This window comes from Schistocerca gregaria, chromosome X, assembly GCF_023897955.1.
Source record: "Schistocerca gregaria isolate iqSchGreg1 chromosome X, iqSchGreg1.2, whole genome shotgun sequence".
Classification (NCBI taxonomy): Eukaryota; Metazoa; Arthropoda; class Insecta; order Orthoptera; family Acrididae; genus Schistocerca; species Schistocerca gregaria.
In genome coordinates, this window is record NC_064931.1 from 551562732 (window position 1) to 551589414 (window position 26683).

General features: G+C 38.7%; 1 protein-coding gene across 2 annotated transcripts in view; it reads right to left on the minus strand.

Moving 5' to 3' along the window:
• The window catches only part of LOC126297448 (potassium voltage-gated channel subfamily H member 6), a 2320485-nt gene that overhangs the window by 249448 nt on the left and 2044354 nt on the right, over positions 1-26683 (minus strand). For both annotated transcript variants that reach the window (XM_049988300.1, XM_049988301.1), the window contains one exon: positions 6293-6413. In XM_049988300.1, the coding sequence (XP_049844257.1) occupies positions 6293-6413 (121 nt within the window). The remainder of the gene's footprint in view (positions 1-6292; positions 6414-26683) is intronic.

Here is a 26683-nt window from a genome sequence, read left to right on the forward strand (position 1 = left end):
AATTACTAAATTCACAAAATATTCATATACCAGTCTTAAACCCTAAATTCTTGGCTAGAATACAGCTGAGTAATATCTCCACACGATTATCTGCACACCCTACAATCACACAACTGACATCTCTTTTTTAAAGTGCATGTAAGATTTGGTAGTTAGAATTAAACTGGTGAAAATCTTTGTGTCACTGTCTGCTCTTATGTAAAAGAGTCTGCAGCTAATGATCACTAAGGCAACATCTGTACGGTAGTTCGTGTCATCGTTTTGGTCATAATGTGCATAAAGCATTTACATATAGCAATGACAAAATCAACAATTCCTTTTCAAAATTCTGTAATAAGCTAGCAACCAATTAGCATCTCTATTGTGCATGAATGGCCTCAATGTGGAAGGATCCTTGATTATACCATAGCATTTTGGTGGATGTTTACTTCAGAAAACTATTACATTGGTAGTCATTAGCTCATGAACAACTACAAGTGAACATTTGTGTAGCCTCTGTTATACGTGAATGCAGTGAACATTTAATCAGTGTTATGTAAAAGTAAGATGAGAAAGGATGTTAGCAAAATACTTGTTCCAAAGCTACCACTGGATTATTGCTATACTGTCTGATATCAACAAGTCGGATTGCTTGCTTGTTTGATGCAATGACAAATAATGAACTGATAATTATATGAAAGTCTGTGTAAATGACTGGTCATCACTCCATGGTAGTTCAAATCAGAATAAATATGCCAATAAGGGAACATACAATGAGGCGAGAAACATCATGGGACCATTAATGCACATATACGGACGATGACTGTATGATATACACAAGCCGTAAAAGTACACTGCATTGGCAGAACCATCATTTGTATTCATGTGATTCATATGAACTGGTTTCTGATGTCATTATGGCCACACAATGGGAATCAACAGACGTTGAATACAGAATGGTAGTGGGAGCTAGCTGCAAGTGACATTCCATTTCAGAAATCATTAAGGAATTAAATATCCTGAGACCCAAAGTGCCAAGGGTGTGCCAAAAATACCAAATTACAAGCATTACCTTTCATCATGGAAAGTTCACTGCCCAACAGCCTTCACTTAATGACTGAGAGCAACAGAAGTTTTGTAGAGTTTTCAGTGATAGCAGACAAGCAAATCTGCCTGAAATGATGACAGAAATCAGTTTGGAATGTATGATGAACATATCTATTAAGACTGTGTGATGAAATTTGGCATTAATGGACTCTGGCAGCAGATGACTGACATGATAGCCTTTGCTTACAGCATGACATTGCATGAAGTGCCTCTCCTGGGCTTGTGACCATATTGGTAGGACCCTAGATGAGTGGAAAACTGTGGCCTGATCAGAGGAGTTCTCTTTTCAGTCAGTAAGAGATGATGGTAGGGTTTGAGTGTGGCACAGGCCCCATGAAGCCATGGACCCAAATTGTCAACAAGCCACTGTACAAGCTGGTGGTGGATGCATAATGGTGTGGCCTGTATTTACATGGAATGGACTGCATCCTCTGGTTCAACTGAACTGATAATTGACTGGAAATGGTAATGTTCAGCTACCTGGAGACCATTTACAACCATTCATGGAGTTCATGATCCCAAACACTGATGGAATAGTCACCAAGTCACAACTGTTCACCGTTTGTTTGAAGAACATATTTGACAGTTTGAGCAAACAATTTGGCTGCCCATACTACCCAACATCAACTCCATCAAAATATTTATGGGACATAATCGAGAGATCTGCTCATGCACAAAATGCTGCACTGGCAAGTCTTTCAGAATTATAGATGGCTATAGAGGCAGCAGGGGACTTCCAATGACTTGTTGAGTCCATGCCTTGTTGAGCTGCTGTAATAAGCTGCACAAAAGGAGGTCATGATATTGGGAGGTATTCCATGACTTTTGTCACTTCAACGTAAAATGCAGGGTGTTGTGACTGTTGCCTATTAACAAAGTTAGTTATTTAGTTAGTTAGCTTCAGGGATCATCTGTCCGATAAATCATAGTGATGTGGAACATACAAAACACAACATAATTTTTAAATATGGTTACATGGTGAACATTCATGAAGCATTGTTTTAATGCATACAGATGTGAGTTAGTAATTCCAATACATCACTTTTTACACATTATAGTAATAGAAATTCTTCTACAGAACAGAAGGAGTTGTCAGGGTGGAACTTTTTAGATTGTCCAGACAATTTTCTGTAAGAGACTATGAGTTTAAGGTGCTATTGAGGAAGAATAATCAAAAACAAAGTAATCATACAAAATGTTGCTAATAGTCTTGTAATTAGTGTAATTTGTGTAGCCAGAAAACAAATATTTTACCTACACATCAGAATAAGCATGAGGGCTTGTGGACTGCTGACTAAGGTGGCTCCTCTAAATCTATTCATTAAAATATTGGCTACTACTGGTGATAATGGTAGCCCATTACCACTCTGTCAGCCTGTCCATAGGATTTTCTATCAGACAGAAAGTATATCGATATAAGTACGAATTCAAAGATTTTAATCAGTAATGGTATGAACTTCTCTACTATGATGGTTAGAAAGTCTCTTAGAGGGAAACCATCTCAAAGCTCTGAAGCTGCTTTGTTAAATTTACCAAATTCCATACAATGAAGGTGCTGACTGTCACTGTCAAGTGTTTAGCTCGTATAATGGTGTGTCAATGTTGCTAATGATGGGGTCGAGTGACACCCTTTCTTTATGCACTTTAGATAATATGTGAAGTGTGGTCAATACAGTCACTTCTGGACAAAGTCTTTTCATGCTCTTGGAGTGTGGTCTGAACAAATAAGATGGTCTTCCTTTTCCTACATTTGATCGAATCACCTTCTATCTTTTTGTAAATACAATATGTAGGGAATACATGTGTGAAAATGGGAAGAATGCTGTGGAAATATAATATAAAGCACCTGTTTTACCCACCACCCAAGGTGAAAGCACTGTTGGGGTCTACTAGGTTGTCCTAGGTTTCTGGAAACCAGAAGATTACATCTCTGCCATTGTGGAAAATTTACGTAGGCCAGATCATCTGGGCAGTACAGGAAAGGTGGGCTGAGGGTACACATTTCATATATAAAGGATGACTAACAATGTTATCTGTACCAGACCACAAGACTTCCAAAAGTTGTAAGTTGTGGCAACAGGCTAAGACATTGTGAAATTATGTCTTAAAGTAATTTGGAAAGATTTACACACTGAACTAAGGGGGACAAACTGAAGGTTTCAACTAAGTAAGGCTTTGGGTCCAGCCTTAAGTGTGCTAAATACCACTCAGTGAGAAGGTTCATTCATTCCATGTCAAATGAATATCTCAGACCACACCATATGACATGCCTCTTCCACTCTATTACTGTCTTGATGCTAGCTTGATGACATGGCCACTGAGGACTGGACTTGTTCCCCAGCAGTGCACTTATATTTACACATAACTGTAGCTGCACCTGGGGATTGTGGGTTTGGGATCAATAGGGAGGGACTATATACGATACCTCCCAGTAAAAGGCAATCAGTACTGCCTGTTGAAGGCAACAAGTCACCTTACCAAAATATCATACCATCTGGATGACAATACCCATTTCAATGCAAAGACAATTCAAAATCAAACACTTTATCTTTCATACATGCCTCATACATAGTGAACTTAAGTTACACTAATAATCAAATGAAACAACAAGTTTGGTGTTACCAGTCTCTGTTTAAGTATATCCACAATGTGTTTTGATAGTTTAAACCTCCATCATCAGATGGATTTACACGTTTTAGTATGACATGTGTGTTGTGTTACAGCTTTGGGGTAACTTGTGGCACTGTCTCCAGTGGTAACAGGCTTCTTTCTCTGTCATAATATATCACATGTAACCTGTTATAATTTGTAAATAACTAATAGGTGCATAGTAACTGTGCTAAATCCAGGCTGCACTGTAATACTACTGTGTAGCTACAGAAATCAAATAACTGGCACCCAAATGAAAAACATCAGTTTTTACTTTTATTTTGTGGCCTTGAACAAGCATACTGGTACATAAAAAAAATCTTTATAGTTAAAGACAGTGCAAATCATCATAACCATTACCAGTAAAATCTAAAATTATATAGTATTTTCAGCTCTTGTTAACATGATACTGTAGCAGGAAAAGCTAATGAAAGAAGGAATGAATAGCACCTGGTACTTCATAAAATGTTTGTAGGCTATTGGAAAGTGATAATTGTCACAGCAAGAATAGAATCTATGTACACCAGTTTGTTGTAGAATATATGGTGGAGCTTCCAATTGGTTACACTATGAGAGTGAAAAGTTCAATTGGACAATGGAACTCCATATCACCAAAACAACATTCTGTAGCTGTGGAAGATATCTTCATATCAGTAAATGGGATGTAGAAATGGTTAGTACACACAGATCTTATCTGAACCTCCTATGATTTTCGGATAAGTGTCTTGTCTGCTTCAGATCCAGAAGAACTGCAACAAAGGAACTGAGGAAGAGTGATTATGATAAGACCAAAATAATGTACAAAGGGTGTGCAGGTGTAAAAATAGTGAAGATTTATGTTGATGTCATAGAAACAGTTCACAAATCGGTATACCAATTACTGCTGAAAACAAAAAGCAAATGTACACTTAAAGAAATAAGCAGGAGGATGAAATGTACTTGCATTTCATTTGGAAAACAAAATGCAGTATTCAGAAGTAAATTCCAAATGTAGCTTAAACAGAAAGTCTACAACCAAGGTATGTAGCCAGCAGTAAATTACAGAAGTGAAACATGTCTGTTAAGTGCTCAGACTGTTCAAAAATTGATGTTTCCTAATGAGTAATGGAAAAACGTATGCTAAACATAATACAATGGTGGTGGTGGGGGAGGGGGGGGGGGGGGGGGAGTGGGAGGGGTGGAATGAAAATGGAAAAAAGAGTAGTTGAGAACATAATAGTGACTTACAAAATTGCAATGGAAATGGGATTGGCATATAGTTAAATGACAAAGTATGGACTAAAGAGATATTGTGTCAGACTCCATGCCGTATGAAAAGACCTAAGGGATGACAATGAGAGAGTGATGGCATAAGACAACAAGTGAGATAAACTCTGATATGAGATTGTAAAGTATGGAAGAGACTGGAAAAGGCCGACATCCAGGAGTGAAAGGTTAATAGCTGATGAAGACAATAAGACATTCCACTGTACCTTTTGGAATATTTTCCAATGATTACAATTCCCCCTCACTGTTCTGGAATAACTACAAAATATCATGATATTTTCTTTTACAAATAAAAAATAATAACTAGAAATATAGCATCAAGAAGTAATAGCTGCAAGTTAACATACTACAGTTTGGAAGGAAGGGAAATGAAGTTGGAACGCATATCTTATGTCTATGGAATCTTAGTGTATCCCAAATGGAATTTGGCCAGATTAATTTTCTTATAAATTTCCTAGAGGAAACAGGAAGTTTCCTTAACAAAACAATAACAGTGTCAATCTGCTTTTGAATGTGGTCTTACAGTGATGTACACTTCAAAACAAATCAGTCAGATGACAGAAACACATGCCAAAAATTATAATGTTACAGTATTGTTAAGTCCTGAGTAGAATGCAAATAATGAAAGGAATGAAGGTAATAACTCACCACATAGTTGCATTGTTGAGCAGTCAATACAAATATAAATAAGACTGCAAAACTGTTGACCTTTTAGCCCATTTTCTTCTTCGGAGCTAACCTAGAACAAAGCACACACACACACACACACACACACACACACACACACACACACACACACACACACACAGAGAGAGAGAGAGAGAGAGAGAGAGAGAGAGAGAGATTTCTATATTGCCCTTCAGTCTTGTTTATTTGCCTATTGACCACTCATTACGTATTGGGTTGTTACTTTTACTCCTTCCATTCCTTATTTGTACATTCATACTGTGATTCATACCTGCTACTTGACTACTCAGTATTTACACAGTGCAATTTACAGAAAGATATGTAATATTTAAAATTTTTAAAGCCTTGGAAATTAGTTCTTTGACAGATTCTCATGGAATTAGCATGAAGCAGATTAGTGCAAACTGCTTCTACCATAATACAATAATTCCAATAGTATACAGTTTTACATTAGCTCATTTAACTTGGACAGAAAATTAATTATCAAGCTTAACATTATCCACATAGTAAATTTTTGTTATTAATTGAAATGCAGCTACTCTATAATCCTATACTACATTGCCATTCATGCAAAGCAATGAAAAAAACTAAAACCACCACTTACATCCAACTAACATAACACAGATAGTGAACATCTTCTCTGAATCTGTATTTGGTGCTACATTTCCAAATCCCACAGAAGTTAAACTGCTGAATGTGAAGTACAATGAAGTGATGTAGCGCGACTGTAACAGAGAGGCAAAGAAATTTTCAGTTGAATAATTGCTACAATACATTCTGAATTAATAAATAAATTTTTAGTGAGTTACAAGAACAATGTATTTAAATATCTTCAACATTTCGTGGCCCTGTCAGCAACTGTTTAAATATTAATTTTAAAAATGAACAGCTGCACCGTTTACCTAGAATTTACCTAGGTTTCAGTCGGGATAGCCCAACCTTCTTCAGAATAACAGTATGTATCATACATCCATAGTGGACATTGTAAAGCTAAAACTACAAATCCATAAATTATCGTCAAATTATTTATGGATTTGTAGTTTTAGCTTGACAATGTCCACTATGGACAAGTGATAGATACTGTTATTCTGAAGAAGGTTGGATTATCCCAATTGAAACCTAGTTATATTCTAGGTGAACGGAGTGACTGAGGCTGTTCATTGTTGAAATTAAAATTAACAATGTATTTGTGGAGTTGTTTCACCTTAACAATCAATTAGGCAACTGAATTCTTACTACACCCCAAAAGGAAAATTTGGTTTAGTAAACAACAAAATTACAAGGAGGCAGAATGGTTAGCTAGTGCTTATCTTCAAGAGGTGAAATCCAGTACTGCAAATAGATGCATTAACAAATGAAAAGTACCATTCTCAGCTGTTTGGAAAGGTAGGAACAAGGGGGGGAGGAGATCACTCAGACCACACTCAGAGAGCACACCTGTTGTGAGGTTGAGAGGAGACAATGACCTCTGGATATCCTGAGGGTAAGTGTTGGCCAGACATCCTTCCTAATCACCATAGTTCTAGTTCTCTGATATTTTCTTTCAGTTTTGACACGGTATTCAAATATAAAAGGAAGCTGGGCAGAATGGATTGGTATGTACACTGAATAACGATCAGTTATGTCTTATTTTGGTTGTAAGAAAGTGTTCATGATACATAAATGTTGTTTTATGATAAGAACATTTTCATTAGGAAATAAATACAATATTTTTGATCATATGTTGTTGAGCAATACAATATTTTGAGCATACAATTTATATTACACAAAGAATGTTAAACTTTAACATAACGGTTACATATTTGGTAACTGTGATTAGCTATCATGTCTAGATATACACTGCACAACAGGATTAAACGATCATTTTTCAGAATCCTGTAACTGTCTTCCATTGTGATGCATAATGTTGAAATCTGATCCAAAGGTGCCTGCTACTTTCCTCTGTAATGGTGAAAAGGCATGCTGCGCTATAACATCAAGGTGTTACAATGTGCGAAAATAAGGTGAGAGCTAAGAAGTTCATGTGACATGTAAAGTGTGTTAATTGGCACCAAATTTCACCACAGTTCTGACCAAAATCACCATGGACATGTGACAAGATGAAAAGGTCATTGTAGCCCCTCTTACCCACCTTTTAACCCTTTTTTTGATGTCTCTGCAATGGAGGTCAGAACTACAACACCCAGTGGCACCATAAACTTTCCTGGCATAGTAATTGGTGACATACATATTGAGTCTTCAGCCAGAACATAATGTCATCTCAACACAATATTTCTGTGGTCCACCTGGCTGCCATCTTCTGATGAATAAGCCGTCGCACTAACTCACTGGAACTGGAGTTCTGGCAAGATAATGTGATGGTTTACTCACCTGAAGCTCGCAGCCAGGTGGACTGTCAAAATAGTGTGTAAAGATGTGTTATGTTCCAGTTGGATATCTGATATGAATATCAACAACACCCAGTGTTGAAATCACATGGTTTTCTTACGAGTGCTCTGATGTACAGGGTGGAATCAATGGGGACCATTCAAAACCATTCAACAAAATTTCAGTGTGATCTGAAGCAGCAAAGGGTTCTTATGCTTTTTCAGTGTGCCTGTTTCATGCCCTCCTGTGGCATGATCACAGAACCCTGTACCTGTCTTCCCTTGTGATGCATAAGTTTAAAATTTGATCCAAAGGTGCCTGCTACCTCCCTCTGTAATGGTGAAATGGTGTACTGAGAATTCTAAAAATATGTCTTTACAGAGAAAACCTGTGAAGTACTCCTAAGCACCTGCAGACAGGCAACTGGCATTGGAGGTGTGTCACCTAGTCATCTACCTGCAGCTACTTACAGCTACTTTGTAAGTTTTCTCCGTGAACACACATTTTTAAAAGTCTCAACAAATATGTGTGGGTGCCACACAGGGTTAGAGAACTGGGGGTTTCGAGGGGGGAGAGAGGGTCTTAGAGGAACCCACTGCTAATTGACTCATGCTTGCACACATCTGCAGTCATGCCATAGGAGAGAGTGCAACAGGGGCACTAAAAAGACATAAGTACTCTTTGCTATTTCAGACCACATTTAAATTTTCTCAAAGTTTTTGAATGGTCCCTAGTGGTTCCAACCTGTACACCAAAGCAAGAATTGTGGCTGCACTGCACCCCAGAGTGGTGAGATCACGTCACTCAAAAGGGGTGAGATCACATTCAGTGGGGTCACTACACCATGATATCCTTAGAGAAAGATTGAAGCATCAGGGACATGCCAGCAGTATCAAAGATTGTCAAGAATGTCTTCCTGTTACTTGTCACACTGCACACTATCGTTTTCAACTGTGAAATGTGTGGGACTCAATACCCCAAGGGAAGGGGTGGTTTCACTGACACTCTTCATGCCAGCCCCTGAGGCCTTTTCATGTCATTTCTGAGTGGTGGTGTGTCCAAACTGTTTTTATTGGCCACTCATAAGAAAACTGCATGATTTCAGTGCTGGGCATTGTGGGTATATCCTTCATTCAGGAGGCATCAAAATAAGGGGTGAAATGTGGGTAAGAGTGGCTGTGACAAGCTCCCTGTTGTATGACACATTCATGGTGGCATTGTGTAGAATTGTGGTGAAATCTGGTGCCAATGTGATATCATTAACCCACCTTACACGTCACATGAACATCTGAGCTCTTGCCATTTTCTGAAATTTGCTGTTTGAAGCACTGTCAAGTTTGAGGGTGATGTTGCAGGGCTTTTGCACCGTTATAGAGAATGATTGTAGGCACCTTTGACCGAAATTTCAAACTTAAGCATCACAATGGAAGACAGTTACAGGGTTCTGAAATAGTGATCCTTTAATTCTGTTGCACACTGTATATACATTCCATGTTGTTCACAAGTGTCAGCTCATGCTCATGATTATAATGTTGTTTGTGAAACTGTATCCTCTAAAACGCTGATTTAGTCCTTTCCTGATAAATCATGAAGAATCACTAGTAGTGTTTGCAAAACACAAATACTTTTCATAATATGTATGAAAAATTATAAAACTGTGTTGTTCAATTTTATTACAATATATGTGGCATTGTGACAAAAGTGAGAATTTACAAGAATCACTACAATAAAATGTTCTGTATCCAAACAGGTGCAGCAGCATCTGCAGGATAGCATAAAAAATGTGAATGAACTTATTACTAGTTCCAACATTCACAGGTATCACTTGACACATCATAACACATGGTTTCAGTGGTGCATTTATCCAACAAATGTGCTGCAATCCACGATACAATTTCTGACTAGAGAGAGCATCTTGTACAACAGGATTTACAGAAGGATGGTGAATGTAGAAACTTGTGTTTTCTGGCATTCTAATATCTGTTGGTGAGCATTAAAAGACTGATATTTAGGCAGATTGCAGGTTAATTGTTCATACATAAGCATTTGATCCATATGTATTAACCTGGAGTATGGATATCAGAACAAATGCATTCTGCAAATGTTGAGCACAGAACAAAAGGTACTGCTTATATAAAGTATGATGATGGGACTTGTTGATTTACTTGGGAAGCTATACCAACTTCCACAGTGTATGTGACAACTGAAGAAATAAATACAGTTTTTGTTTACTGTATCATCATCATGTGTTTTCAATAATGGTGACAAAAGGTAACAACTATATTAGAAATAAGACAGCATGTATATCGTGAACATTTTAAATTCCAGCATGAAATTCTTTTACTGGCTCTCAATTGTTTTATGGGTTTGACATCTTCAGGGTAAATAACTTATGAGAATACAGCCAGGTGACGTCTCCAACCAAGAAACACACACACACACACACACACACACACACACACACACACACACACACACACACACACACAGACACACACATATTGCATTTGTACTTCAAAAAATACAGGGCTTTTGCCTGTCAAAATATTGGTGCTTGTCGAAGACATTACCTGGGTCCATTCCTATAAGTTACATTGTGGAAGAAACTTGAGGTTCACATTGTTCACCTCCATGGGGAGGAAATGTATTGTTGCTTGCTGAAGTCTGATAAACTTTGTATAAAAAGAGTTAGATTGCAATGTGCAATTTCATTTTTGATACAGTGTCAAGGCCATTATGTTCCAATATCTGTGAAAGTTATGCATCACATTCTTCTCTTGGCACTAACTGCATCATGCAATGAGATGGTATCACAATTACTAGTGAAAAAGTTCAATATATTTGCTCACCATTGTATTTTGTCTCTAAGAAATTATTTTTACTTCATTTGATGATTACTTTGATATTTTCAGCATTTTATTAGGATTAGCTGAATGGTGAACCTTGGGCACAGTCTGACTGGGAATATTGTTCATTCAGTGTCTGGTATGTGCCATGAAAGGGTAGTTTTTAGCTTCATCTCAGACCGTAACAATTTTTCAGCTAAGTTAGTCAACATTGAAGCCATTTTTCACCAGAATGCTTATAGTGAAAGACAGATCAGATCTGCATTGCACAACTGACCAACCATGACTCCATGGCATCTAAGTCTATGGCCTTTTGTCTTATGCAGGTAAGATTTCCAAAGGATTGCTCATATTAGCTGGAGATATGATGTGAAGTGTGTGTCTCAAGCACCAACTAAGGTTAGAACTTTTTTTAGCAAGTAAGTGATGATATTGGATTGTGTAAGGTGAGTGTCTACCACATTCTATGCAGTCATGACATGTCACACATGATCAGACTATTTGGACCATGGAAGATCAGTGTATGAAGCATAAACTTCACACACTTTTACAGTAGCCAACAAATCTCCTATTGCAGAAGGCTGCCTTTGTACTGGTCAACCTATGGAGTATAATGACACAAGATATCCTGGCATGCACTTTTAGCTATTTGAATAGTGTTAAGATTAAATCAGCAAGTGTCCTTACAAATTACAGACCAATATTCTTAACAATGGTTTGCTGCAGAATTTTTGAAGATATTCTCAGTTTGAATATAATTCATTTCCTTAAGAGCAAAAGCTTCTGTCCACTACTCAATACAGTTTTAGAAAGTCTCACTTGTGTAAAATTCGGCTTGCCCTTTTCTCACTCAATAGCTTGCAAAACACAGATGTAGCACAACAGACTGATTATATTCCTAGATTTCTGAAGAGCATTTGACACAGTGGCCCACTGCAGACTGTCGATGAAGGTAACAGCATACAAATTAGGTTCCCATATATGTGGATGGCTTGAAGGTTTCTTAATTAACAGTACCCAGTGCATTGTCCATGATGGTGAGTGTTCATCCAAGACAAGGGCATCATCAACTGTGACCCAAGGCAGTGTGATGGAACCACTATTATTCTCTACATACATAAATGATCTGACGGACAGGGGGAGCAGTAATCGGTGGTTGTTTGCTGATGATGCTCCAGTGTACTGGAAGTTGTGATTGTTGAGTGACTGTAGGAAGATACAAGATGATTTACACAAAATTTCTAGCTGGTCAAGGCATCAACATGAGCTCACTACCATTCTACCCAAGCCAGTGTGGCATGATTTTGGACTTGTGACATATACAGTTATCCAGCTGGAAGATGCCATCAACATTAGGAAGGACATCAATCAACAAGGGATGCAAGTAATCCATAACAATGTTCATATTTTCCATAGCTGTTGTGGTGTCTCTGATTACTACCACAGGGCTCAAGGAAGCATAGGTGAATGCCCCCAGGCCTATAGTATGATGCTGCCCTCACCAGCCTGCATTCGTGGCATGGTAAATGTTTTGAGCTGAAATTCATCTCAATTATGGCACATTTATTCATGACCTGTGATGCTGTGTAACAAGAAACATGATTCATCAAACCAAGGGCAATGTAACTCCACTGATATAGAGTCCAGTCTCGATAATCTTATGTCCCTTGCAATTGCAACTGACCATGTTGTAGAGTTGACATGGGAACATGCAGGGGTTGTCTGATTGAGCATGTGCATTCTGAATAATGTGTGTCTACACCATCCTTTTACACTGACATCAGATATTCCACAGCTCACTTGCAGACTGGGCAAACCTCTGATCTCTCTACATTCTATGATGAGATAGGGAAGTCCTACACCTTGTCACCTACTCATGATTTCACCATTCTTCAACCAATTTCCCTAGATGCTCATGACTACAAGGTGCATTCCATGAGTAATGCAAACAAATTCACAAAAAATCATTTATTGAATATATTCGTACAAATCATCAAAAATTTTCAAAATAGCACCCTCTTACATCGATACACTTCTGGAGGTCGTGTTTCCATGTCTGGAAGGCATCCTGGAATGCATTTTCTGGACTGTCCTTTACAGCTGATGTAACACACTCTTGGATGCTTTCAATCATGTCCCAATGTTTTCCTTTTAAGACACATATTTACTGAGGAAACAAAAACAAGTCAGTGGGATCCAGATCAGGACTGTAGGGAGGCTAGGTAACCAATCGGATGTTGGTCCTGGCCAGGAACTCGTTGACAATGAATGTGCTGTGACTCAGCGCATTGTCATGGTGAACTTTCAACGTGTCCTTGATGCCGCTTTGGCAGCATGAGACCCTCCTTTTCAGATTTTGAGCACTTCCATGAAGAAAGCAGAGTTCACTGTGGTCCTGGTAGATATAAATTTGTGGTGAACAATGCCTCTGATGTCAAAGAAGACAATGAAAATGGTTTTGATCCTGGACCTGCTCATGCGTGCCTTATTGAGACAGTGTGACGATGGGGTGTGATACCCTCAGCTCTGCCTTTTTGTCTCAGGGTCAAACTCAAAAATCCATGACTCATCACCAGTGATAACAGTTTAAAAAATGAGGATCATTTTCACACATTTCCAACATTTCTCAGCACCGAAGCACTCGCACATGCTTGTGTTCGTCTGTCAACACTTTTGGGATGAGTTTGGCACACACCTTTCTCATGTTCAAATCTTAAGTCACAATGCAGAAAATGGTTGTTTTTTAAATGTTTTGAGTTTGTGCTATCAATTGAAGGCTCAGCCGTCTGTCAGAGTTCAAACAATCGCACACATGTGTCATTTTCGTCGACTGTATCTGGTGTGCCAAAATCCAAGGGCTTTTCCATGGTCATTATTGCTGCAGTCCTCCTCTTGCTACATGCAATGGTCATTCTCTGCAGCATGGGAATACAGGATCCACTCACTTTGAGGCTGGGGATCCTGGATCCCCATGGTGCAGAGAATGACTTCTGCAGGTAGCAAGGGGAGAAACTCAGTGGTGATGACTGTGGAAAAGCCATGGGACATTGGCACACAAGGTATATATATACAAGGTATGTCCACAAAGTAAGTTCCATTTGGTTATATAAAACAAACCTGTACAGATACAGAAAAAATATTTATTGTACAAAAATCAACAACTATTAAACTACTTTTCTACATAGCTTCCAAAATTTTCTAGGCACTTGTCATAGCATGGCACAAGTTTTTGTATGCCTTCTTCATAGAAGGTTGCCACCTGTGTATTCAACCATGCAGTAAGATGTTTTTTCAGCTCATCATCATTGTTGAAGTGTTGACCTCCAAAAACAGATTTTAGGTGTAAAAAGAGATGAAAGTCTCTAGGAGTGAGGTTCAGGCTGTAGGGAGGATGATGAAACACATCCCAGTGAAATTCCCGTTAGAGTTGTTTAGTCACATTTGCTGTGTGAGGTCGGGCATTATCATGGAAAAGAATAACAACCTTTTGACAGTAATCTTCAGCACTTGTTCTGTATTGCACAGTGCAATTTCTTAATGGTCTCCCAGTAATCATTGCATTGATTGTTTGGCCTCATGGTAAGAAATCAATCAGCAAAATGCCTTTTCTGTCCCAAGAAACTGGTGCACATGACATTTTGAGGTGTCAAGATTCACTTAAGCTTAACCTCCATTGGGGATGAAGCGTGCCTGCATTCCACTGACTGTCGTTTTGTTTCAGGCGTGTCATACAATACCCAATTTTTATCCCCCGTGACTATCAGAGAAAGACAACCATCGCCATCTTCATTGTAGCATGTCAAAAACTGAAGTGCACTGCCCATCTGTTGTTTTTTGTTTGTTCAGTAAGAATTTTGGGTACCCAACGTAAGCAAAGTTTTCAAAATTTCAGTTTTTCAGTAACAATTTCATGAATTAGTGATCACAAGATTTGTGGAACTCCCATAGCAAGGGCACTAAGTGTAAACTTATGGTTGTACTTAAGCTTCTCTTCAATTGTGAGAACCAGTTCATCAGTAACCACAGACGGGTGTCCACTTCGTTATACATCATGCACTTAATCACGTCCTTTATTGAACCGTCTGACCCATCTTCTAACCATTGAATGACTCATAGCATTTTGTCCATAAACCTCACAGATTTGCCAATGAATTTCCTTTGGTTTAACTTTCTTTGCATTTAGAAACTGAATCACAGATTTGATTTCACATGTGGCGGCATTTTCAATTACAGCTGACATCATAAAGAAGCACTACAAAACACGTCAGCAGCAGCAATCTGAAAATTGTATACATGTCCTCTCCTTCAGTCAGAGTAACTGTTGCACATGCTCAGAGCTGTGATCATAGTGCTGCCGCAGATAGAAATAGAAATGGATCTTACTTTGTGGACAACCATCATACAACCTACAATTTCGAGCTTGTCTGCAGTCCACCACCAGCAATAGAGAGCAAAACTTTGAAAATGCCAGGTATTTGTGCTGGTGAAACATCAGAAAAATTATCCAACAAATGTTGGCCAAAGAACCCGAGACAGAAGCCAACAGGCAATTTGTCAACAAGTGGCCATGAAAGCCTTAGCAATTTCATTCTAGTGGATTTTTTAAAAGAAATATGTGTTTATGGTTGTTTGTTCAGGCGACACATTCCACATCATAATGTTTTATTTAGGAATGAAGGAGATGATTCACTTAAAGGCAGAAGAGCTGCGTCGCGACAGATCACACACGAAAGATTCAGAACTTTACTTTTGCTAGCTTTTGGAATGAAGTTCCTTTCTCAGACTGCAGGAGAAACACACACACACACACACACACACACACACACACACACACACACACACACACACACCTGGCTCCCTACATTGTGCTAATTCGACTGCATGCTCTCTCCTGGCCCACAGTGAGTGTACTGGGTGCGGTGGTGGTGCAGTGTGGTGTGGGAATTGTGTTTCTATCTTCTGTAGTTTGGAAGCAATAAATGTTTGAAATATGTTCCTTCTTTTTGAATAGCCCTGTATTTCTGGCTGACAGACTTTTGCAATCCTATAGCAACAACAATACTCAGATGCAATGGACAACAATGACCACCAGCAAGATATTCCTGGCATGACATACTACCTGTAACAATGAGGAGGCAACAAGATCTGAGTAATTATGTACTCTAATGAGAGTGATGTCACTACTTCCTACTGCAAGAGCAGTGACCTCCAGCCAGCCATGAATGGCACACCCATGGCTGATGATAACATTTCTCACACAAGACAGGGGGCATGGCCACTGCTGTGATGGTTTCCCACCCACCTTGCAAACTGGACATGCAGCTGCTTCATGCTATGCAACAACACAAACATAGAACTCAGTCCACAACAAGCATTCTGGATTGCTACATTCACAAAGCTCAGCACATACGCCAGCTCAAGCACATACGCCAAACTAGTTCTACAGCATTTAAAAAAGATGGTAGTAGACTGTACATGTTAGAAACCTCAACAAATTAATAGTTTCTTATCAACACTGACTCTGACTCTGTCAATAAAACAATCTCAGGCATCGATTTTCTCTGTCAGTTTGACCTCTCCCCTGATCTAACGTGAGGTATCATCAGACAAATCAGCAGTGGAGAGTCACTACTTGGTATCACCGGCAATCTGCCAGCACACTCACATGCAATTTTGAAGGGGACTATTCCAATACAATTCTCTAGACGTGACATCCACCTGAAACTACTTAATGACCATCAGGCTTTACAATCTGAACTATACACTTGCCCACAAAAGGTAAAGGTCCTTGTTTGCATCCTGGTCTGACAATTTTAATCTACTAGGAAGTTTCATAGCAGCACACACAGCTGCAGTGAGAAAAATTCATTTCAGAAACATCCCTCAGGCTGTGGCTACATCACGTCTATGCAATATCCTTCCTTCCAGGAGTGCTAGTCTTGCAAATTTCATGGAACTTACATGAATTTTGGAAGATAGGAGATGAGGTACTGGCAGATGTAAGGCTGTAAGCATGTGTTATGAGTCATGATTGGGTAGCTCAGCCAGTAGAGCACTTGCCCATGAAAGGCAAAGTTCCTGGGTTTGAGAAACAGCCAAGCCACAATTTCAGTCTGGCAGGAAGTTTCATATGAGCACATATTCCAATGCAGAGTGAAAAATTCATTTTAGTTTTCAGATGATGAGTTGAGAAGAAGTAAAAAATCAGAATCTCGGGCTACACAATGAGAAGTCAGGATTGAAAACTTGAGTTCTTTTTTGGGAAGGGAACTGGATGGCATGCAATCTTCCTGATGGATGTTACAGCATGAACTGCAGCACCATCTGCAAACACCTATCATGAATGAGGCAGCATCCAAGGTGATCCTGGAAGATGATACATATGGACAATTGTGGCATACTGCACCACACAACCCACCACTGATACAGAGCAATACAGTGAATTTTTCTAATAGTGTGCATGCATTCCCTACATCTGGCCCCCACATCCCCCTTCTTTATGTGTGTGGCATATAAATAGAGAGACATTAGTCACAAAACTATGCACAAAATTAACACCACAACAGATCCACTGGTCTAATACAAAACACATGCACTAGAACCACGCAGACTATGAGCAGCTAAAACTGCTACTGACAAATTACTGCAAGCAGGAATAGTCAGGCTGTCAGATAGTGTATGGGCTTTTCCCACACATTTTGTTCCTAAGAAAGCTGGAAAATACGTATCATGAGGTACTTATTGCCCTCTGAATGCACAGTATCTGAGCCTTACCCTATAACAGACTACCTACAGATGTAAAATTGCTCAATTTTAAAAAAAAAAATAAAAATAAAAAAAAATTAAAATCAGAAAATTAATGACCATAAAGAACCAATAGGAAACAGGTGATTAACTGAAACATATCGTAAAGAAAGGTCCACAGGAATGGGATATACACACAGACTGTGACAAAATAAAATTGTCATTTACAAAAATTCAAACATTACGGTACGAGGATGGTTTGAAAAGTTCTCGGAATGAAATAGAAGAAAAGTATTTACATCACTGAAACTTTTTTTATTTTTCAATGTAATCTCCTTGTAGATTAATGCACTTGGTCCAATGATATTCCAGTGCCTTGATCCGGTCTTGAAAATGAGTTTCTTCCAGGCCTGCAAAATAGTTGTCAACTCCAGCTATCAATTTTTCATTTGAAATTAATCCTCATCCACCAAGAAAAATTTTCAGTTTTACTATGAGATGGAAGTCCGATGGAGCCATATCAGGCAAATATGGTGGGTGTGGCAAGAATTCATACCTTAGTTCGCGTAATTTTGCCACGGCAGTAGCACATGTGTGCAGGCGTGCATTGCCTTAATGGAAGATAACTTTCTTCCTTGCTAAACCTGGCTTTTTTCATGTATTGTTTGTTGCAATTTGTCCTGGAGGTTAGCATAGCATTCTCCATTAGCTGTTTGGCCAGTGGGGACATAATCTACAAACAGAATCGCCTTCGCATCCCAGAACACTGATTCCCATGACCTTGCCCACTGAAGGAATTGTCTTTGCTTTCTTTAGTGGCAAAGAATCAGCATACACTACTGGCCATTAAAATTGCTACACCAAGAAGAAATGCAGATGATAAATGGGTATTCATTGGCCAAATATATTATACTACAACTGACATGTGATTACATTTTCATGCAATTTGGGTGCATACATCCTGAGAAATCGGTACCCAGAACCACCACCTCTGTCCGTAATAACAGCTTTGATACACCTGGACATTGAGTCAAACAGAGCTTGGATGGCGTGTACAGGTATAACTGCCCATGCAGCTTCAACACAATATCACAGTTCATCAAGAGTAGTGACTGGCACATCGTGACGAGCCAGTTGCTCGGCCACCATTGACCAGATATTTTCAATTGGTGAGAGATCTGGAGAATGTGCTGGCCAGGGCAGCAGTGGAACATTTTCTGTATCCAGAAAGGCCCATACAGGACCTGAAACATGCGGTTGTGCATTATACTGCTGAAATGTAGGGTTTTGGAAGTATCGAATGAAGGGTAGAGCCACGGGATGTAACACAGCTGAAATGTAATGTTCACTGTTCAAAGTGCCGTCAATGTGAACAAGAGGTGACCGAGATATGTAACCAATGGCAACTCATACCATCACGCTGGGTGATACGCCAGTATGGCGATAACAAATACACGTTTCCAATGTGCGTTCATCGCAATGTCACGAAACACGGATGCGACCATCATGATGCTGTAAACAGAACCTGGATTCATCTGAAAAAATGACGTTTTGCCATTCATTCACCCAGGTTCATCATTGAGTACACCATCTCAGGCGCTCCAGTCTGAGATGCAGCGTCAAGGGTAACCGCAGCCATGGTGTCCGAGCTGATATCCATGCTGCTGCAAACGTCGTAGAACTGTTTGTGCAGGTGGTTGTTGTCTTGCACATGTCCCCATCTGTTGACTCAGGGATCGAGACATGGCTGCACGATCCGTTACAGCCATGCGGATAAGATGCTTGTCATCTTGACTGCTAGTGATACAAGGTCGTTGTAATCCAGCACGGCAATCTGTATTACCCTTCTGAACCCACTGATTCCATATTCTGCTAACAGTGATTAGATCTCGAACAACGTGAGCAACAATGTCGCAATACAATAAACCACAATCATGATAGGCTACAATCTGACCTTTATCAAAGACAGAAACGTGATGGTATGCATATCTCCTCCTTACATGAGGCATCACAACAACGTTTCACCATGCAACGATGGTCAACTGCTGTTTGTGTATGAGAAATCTGTTGGAAACTTTCCTCACGTCAGCACGTTGTAGGTGTCATCTCTGGCGTCAACCTTATGTGAATGCTCTGAAAAGCTAATCATTTGCATATCACAGCATCTTCTACCTGTTGGTTGAATTTCGCATCTGTAGTACGTCATCTTCATGCTGAAGCAATTTTAATGGCCAGTAGTGTACTTCCCCTGCTCTGACTGTTGTTTTGTTTCTGGGGTATAGTAATGTACCCAAGTTTCATCTGTGGTCACAATCGGGCACAAAAAATCTTGTTTGTTTCTCCTAAAATGGGCCAAACATTGTTTCGATATGTCCATTCTTATGCATTTTTGATCCAGTGTCAAGAGTCATGGCATCCATCTTGCAGATAATATTTTCATTTCTAATCTTCAGTTAAAAAGTGATTTACCATTTCATATTTGCTCAGAAGCAGGAGCAATTTCACCCACTTCCAATTGGCAATCCTCCATGACCATTTTGTGCACTTTTGCAATGGTTTCTGGAGTAGTGACACATCTTGCCAAACACTGCACTGATCATCATCTAAGCTCTCCTGACCAAATTTAAACTCATTTTTCCACTTGGCAATAGTTGAAAATGAAGGAGCAGAGTCCCCAGTGTATTCTGGAAATCAGCATGCATGTCCTTTGCTTTCATACCTTTCTTTATGAAGTACTTTATTATTGCTCGAATCTCAGTTGTTTTTTTTTTTTTTTCATCTTTGCAAATTACTACATGGAAACAACAACAAAGCCATGTCACCAGCACAGTTACCTTCCAAGAGCACTGATGTGTCATGTGTTTACAGGCAACAGCCCAATGAATATCATGTGAACAACTCGTTGCACTAGTGCTGACCTCTCATGGTAATTCTGAGAACTTTCCAAATCACCCTCATATTACACATGTATGAGCTATTTTGCCGCTAACTAAAAGACAGCAAGAAGACATTGTGACTGGTATGCTGAAGTGATCACTACAGGATCCTTATTTACCACACCACTCCAAAAAGCTTCCAGTCTGTATTAATAGAAAAATTGATAATGTTATAAAGGTGGTTTTATGCTTCAGGTGTTCCCCCCCCCCCCCCCCCCCCCCCCTCCCGCTCCCCACCACTTGAGTACAATGCACAGAATGCAGAATTTTCATACAATAATGTGAAACCACCAGAAAAGACATTCTTTGGGATGTTGTTCAGCTTGCACATTATGATGGTTGAATGTCAGTTATATAATCAAACAACTCATCCTTCATACGAATTTCTGTATTTTGTCATTTTGTAGGTTCATAGTGGTAACACCAAGTCTCATCACCCATGATGATTTTTGCCAGTAAATAATTGTCTCCATTTTGCATTTCAATCAAACAGTGGCAGGATTCAATGTGCCATCATTTATGTTCAGGTGTGAGGAGAAACTTTGCACACAGTTTTCTCTTCCTCAAAACATTCTGGAGAATGTCGTGAACACTTGATTTAGCGATTCCAAGCCACTGTGATTTGTGACATCATAACAATGACACATTGCAGCCCCATGTCTGTTACTTAATACTGCTTGCTCACAACTGATTGTCGAGTGCACATTTGTTGTTTACAGTTGCTAGTTCAACCTGGCTCCATAGCTACTGTGCTGGTGTCATTTGTATGCCAGGAATAAAATCAGTCTCAGAACTTTTTTGATGGACTGTGTATTATTGCTATAATATAGAATAGGTTCCATTCCATCCTCAAGAAACAGCACTATTAATTTTGCACATCATGAAATAACTATAATAAACACTGTTCCAGGACAAGTATATGACATTTTAGTAGAATGTGATAACTGGTTTTATGTCACTGTATTGTCCATGAACCTGGATAAAACCCCATATATAGAATTCCATATTGCACAAAACCAGACTTCACACATAACAGTAACAAATGGTTGAAAATTAGTGACAAATAGTCTTCATATTCTGAATGTGCGCTTGTCTTGGAAATCACATGCTGTATATTTTGAAATGTCTAAGTAAACAGACTTTTGAGTTACAATTTATAGCACAACTCTGAAATGTTAAGGTCAAAATACTAACTTAATAAATTATTATCTTACAGTTTGATTCCCTAGGGTAAATTTTCATTGTGGAAGGAAGAATATGATACTGAGACACAAGTAATATTTGGCATCAGTTCAGTATTTCTTGAAGCAATTTGGGTATTCTGATGACATCTCTACAGTTTGCCTATTCCTTTACTAAGCTGGTTTTAAACAACCAATCATACATTAAAAACAATTGCACCTTTAAGAACTATTATACCACAGAAAAATGATTTATTTCTATCCTTAGCATAGCATAGAAAGGAATGATGAACATGGTGACCTGAAGGGTCAAGAGACATAATAATCTTAGAAACAACATATGCTTAATAACTCCCTTCACTCCACACAAGAATTCATTAATTTAGTGTATCCTTTTGTTCCAAACTGTGACTTATTGAGGAAACATGTTGCTCAGATGGGATGGTCTTTGAGAATAAATCATCTTAAAAATTTTGGAAACTGTCAATATTGAAACAGGTTGGTAGTTATTGAAATCCCTGTCACCTTTCTCATACAGGGGTTTCAAAATGCCATATTTCAATCTCATAAAATGCCCTGTATTAGTGACACATTTTTTATATGCCTTGTGCTGGATTTTCATGTATCTAATAGCTTCCAAGTTTTTCAATTAATGCTTTATGGGTCATTGTGCTAAAAGCTTTTGTCAGATTCAGTAACATAGAAGATACTGAGTTTCTTTGGCCTTTGTGCTCTGCCATAGGCAATTGACTATATAAATCACAATAGCTTTTGAGTAAATTGGTATATTATGATGTAACAGGAAATGGTGCGAAATGGTTCAAATTATACATCTCTGAAAGGAACGAAAGGGTGTTATTAAGAAAGAGGCTTGTACTTGGTCACTAATTACATGTGGTGTTCCACAAGGTTCCATCTTATGGCCCTTACTTTTTCTTGTGTGTATCAATGATCTTTTGTTTGCAAATGAGCAAATGATAAAATCTTGCAATTGCAAATCAAGTCATAGAAAAATATGATTATGAAATTTTCATGGCCATTATTAACTGATTTCTAGCAAATTCTTTGTCATTAAACTTTCAAAAATCACATTACATGCAGTTCAGAACTTGTAATACGTTTCCCACCTGTATACGCCTAAAATATGATGAGAAGCAGATAGAAGAGGTTTTCAGTGTTAAATTGTTAAGATTTCACCTTGATAATAATTTCAGCTAGGTGGAGAATACTACAGAACTACTGAAGTGCCTAAGCAAATCTCTATTTGCAATGTGAATACTGTTAGACATGGGTGATACAAAAATAAAAGGCTAGCATACTATGCTTACTTTCATTCTCTAAAGTCACATCGGACTATTTTTGGGGTACCTCATCAAACCAAATTAAGGTTAATGGCATGCTTCCAGGTGTTCTGCCAAGTTATTGTTTCCATTTTATGCACAATATTTAGATGGTTGACCCAGCCATCATCTTCAGGGGCTGCGAGTTTTGTTGTTATATGTGTGTGCTGCCTAGTCTCCAACCATAAAATGGAAACAATATCTGGTCAAAACACACAGAAGCACACCATTAATCAATCATACTAAAAAAAACCTGAGGGAACACAAACTAAAGTTCCCTAGGCCTAAAAATATGTAGTAAGAATTGCTTGATTGCCCCATACAACAGCAAGTGTCAGCTAGGTACTACCTCCAAACACTGCTTGTACATCACAGGTAAAGTTCAGATGGAGTCCACGAAAAACATTTGGACCTCCAATCAATTGCTCTTTATTAAACTGCCCTGCCAAGTCAATATCAATCGCCTTCAAAGTGCGATACATAGGTACACTGTGCCACCTGCGACGACCGTAACCACGTCGCAGAGGCATTGCTGAGTAGTGTACCTGTGTATCGCAGTTTGAAGGCAATTGATATTGACTTGGCTGGGCAGTTTAATAAACAGCAATTGATTGGAGGTCCAAATGTTTTTCGTGGACTCCATCTGAACTTTACCTGTGATGTACAAGCAGTGTTTGGAGGTAGTACCTAGCTGACACTTGCTGTTGTATGGGGCAATCAAGCAGATTATGGTGGCCTTGAAGCATTTCCAGATGCTAACATTCTGGCTTGGAAGACATGTAGTATTGCTGAGACTACAGGACTATTGGCTAAGCAGCCTTATGGTACTCTTGTTCCAAGCATGCCATTTGTTTTGACTACGAGAAGGAAGAAGAAATTAAATGCTGATGAATACCTCTTTTTATGGACAAAGGTGGGCAATGGCAACTGTAAAATAAAGATCAGCAGTGATTGTATGATTTATTATAGACAATGAATACCTATTTTTATGGGCAAAGGTGGGCAATGGCAATTGTAAAATAAAGATCAATGGTGATTGTATGATTTATTATAGACAATAAAGTGTGTTCTGTCCTTTCGTTATCTGTTTTCCTCATCTCCCTCCCTTTTTTTTATTCAAAAAAATTTATTCACTTTTTGTTTTGGTGGCCATGCCGCTCTAAGTTGCACGCTAGGCAGGTGACCTTGAAGCGGACTTAGCCACCAGCCTCCCTGTCGCCGCACGACCAGCATGCCCAGTACGATGCCCCGCGCACTTCAATGACTTCCAGGTTCAGTGGCCGAACCTTCCTTCATGACATCTACCGACACAACTCCCTGATGACGCTGTTGAGCTGACTGTGGTCTGGCTCCCATAGACCACACCTACTGACACCATAGTCATCCCCCTGGCCTCTCAAGAGTACTCCGTACTTTGGGGGGGGGGGGGGGGGGGGAGGGGGGTTGTGTAGATCCGGTGAGGTCGACACCAGCATCGATCTGAGTATCGTCTTTGAACTAAACTAAGATTATCTTTGGGTGAAACTGCCATGTTAGTTCTTTGTAAGCCTTGCTGGTGTAAAGAGGTGAATAAATGAACTCCTGTTAACAAGGTGTTGTTTGGTAAAACTGACCTGAACATCCACCTCAAAGTAATACAATAGAATCAAAAATCTTCCCAGACTAACTAAAACTAGCCGAGGTAACACTGATTTTTGAAAAAGGTGAGAAATATAAAACTGTAAACTACAGACCAATATTAATACTTCCTGCTTTTTCCAAAATAGTTGAAAAAGTCATACACAACATGATTATAAACTCTCTTAACGAGCACATCCTAGTATTTGAAAATCAAAATGGATTCTGAAACGTAAATTTCTTAAATAGAACAGAAGCTGCTCAATTAATTGAAAAGGTAATAAGTGGCATCAAGAACAAGCAACATGTTGCAGGTCCTTGAGAAAGCTTTGGACTGTGTGAACATTACTATCCTATTAGATAAGCTACGGGACACTGGCATCAGAGGCACTACTCATGACCTAATAAATTTTTACATGAGTAACTGAAAGCAGTTTTTACAGCTTAAAACTGAAAGTGGTGTTTACAAATCCAAAATCAATATCAAATACAGTGTCCCCAGTGTCCTCTTCTGTTTTTGATTTCTGTAAATGACATAAAATATTGCACTGAAAGATCCAAAGTAGTTCTGTATGCAATAATATGTACATCATGTGTGAAAAGGAATCATTTGATGAACTAGAGACCCACTGTAATAATCTGACAAATAAAATTGTTCAGTACTTTAATGAATGCCTAAGTGGCTTTCAAATTGGAGTAATGTAAGCACAAGCAAAATAGTAATGTAAGCACAAACAAAACATGTCTCATGGGTTTCACAAAAGTAGTTTTAAAGATGAAATTAAAACATAAATGGGCAATGACATAGTAAAAAAGAAAGGGGGGGGGGAGAGAAAATATTTTGGTGCAAAATTCCTTAGTTTAACAATTCAAAGCAATCTAAAATTGGACAAAGATGTTGACACTCTGGCATATAAGATTGTAGGAATATATTTACAGTTAATATGATTAGCAAATGCTGCAAAGATACCATTGTCCTAAATACTTCTTTTTCCTCTCACCTGAATTACAGAATAGAAATTTGGGGAGCAACAACAAAAGGAAATCTAAATAAGCTATTGCTACTTCAAAAACGGGTATAAGAATCATCTGTGGAGGAAGATATAAGGATTCATACTGTAGCTTGTTTAGCCCCATAAACTTCTTCAACAGTGAGCAATTTGGAAGTGAAGTTTTCAGTACATTTATCAAAACTACTGTAAAACATGCAGAAAATCTGATACTATCACTGAAAAGTAAAACATCAGCATAATGGGGTGGGATACCAACAAAAGTGTTTACAACAGTCTCTAAAATAATTGCACAGCCACTATCTACAATAGTTATTTTTCAGACACACAAAAGCATGCAATAGTTAAGACACTGTTTAAAAATGGCACAAAGGAACACATGGGAAACTATCACCCAATTTCTCTTCTTCCATCAGTATCAAAAATATTGCTACTCTGCTCCTTGCTACTCTGTAAACTGGAAAAGTATGGAATTAGGGGCATGGTATTAGAATGGTTTAAGTCCTACCTAACCAACCAAAGATAATGAGTGGTTTTATCATCAGAGAGAGGAACTTGTACTTCAAAACAGAAAACCATTTCACATGGAGTACTGCAAGGTTCTGTCTCAGGACTCATTCTGTTTCTGTTTTACATAAATGATCTACCACCTAATATTGACTGTCACTCAGATGACACATCTGTAATCACTGAAAGTAACAGTACTGACCACATTCCCCAAACTGTATTAAATTCTTTAGAAAAATTATATAGCTAATTTGATTTAAACAGGTTAACATTAAAAATGGAAAAGCCTCATTTAATGTAGTTTAAAACCAAAGAAGCACAATTAACTGATATGCAGGTCAGTCATAAAAACTGTGTGTGAAATTCCTTGGAATGCAACTGGATAGAAATCTATCACAGGGCTCACATATACAGTACCTTGCGAATAAATTAAATAGCCAAGCAATT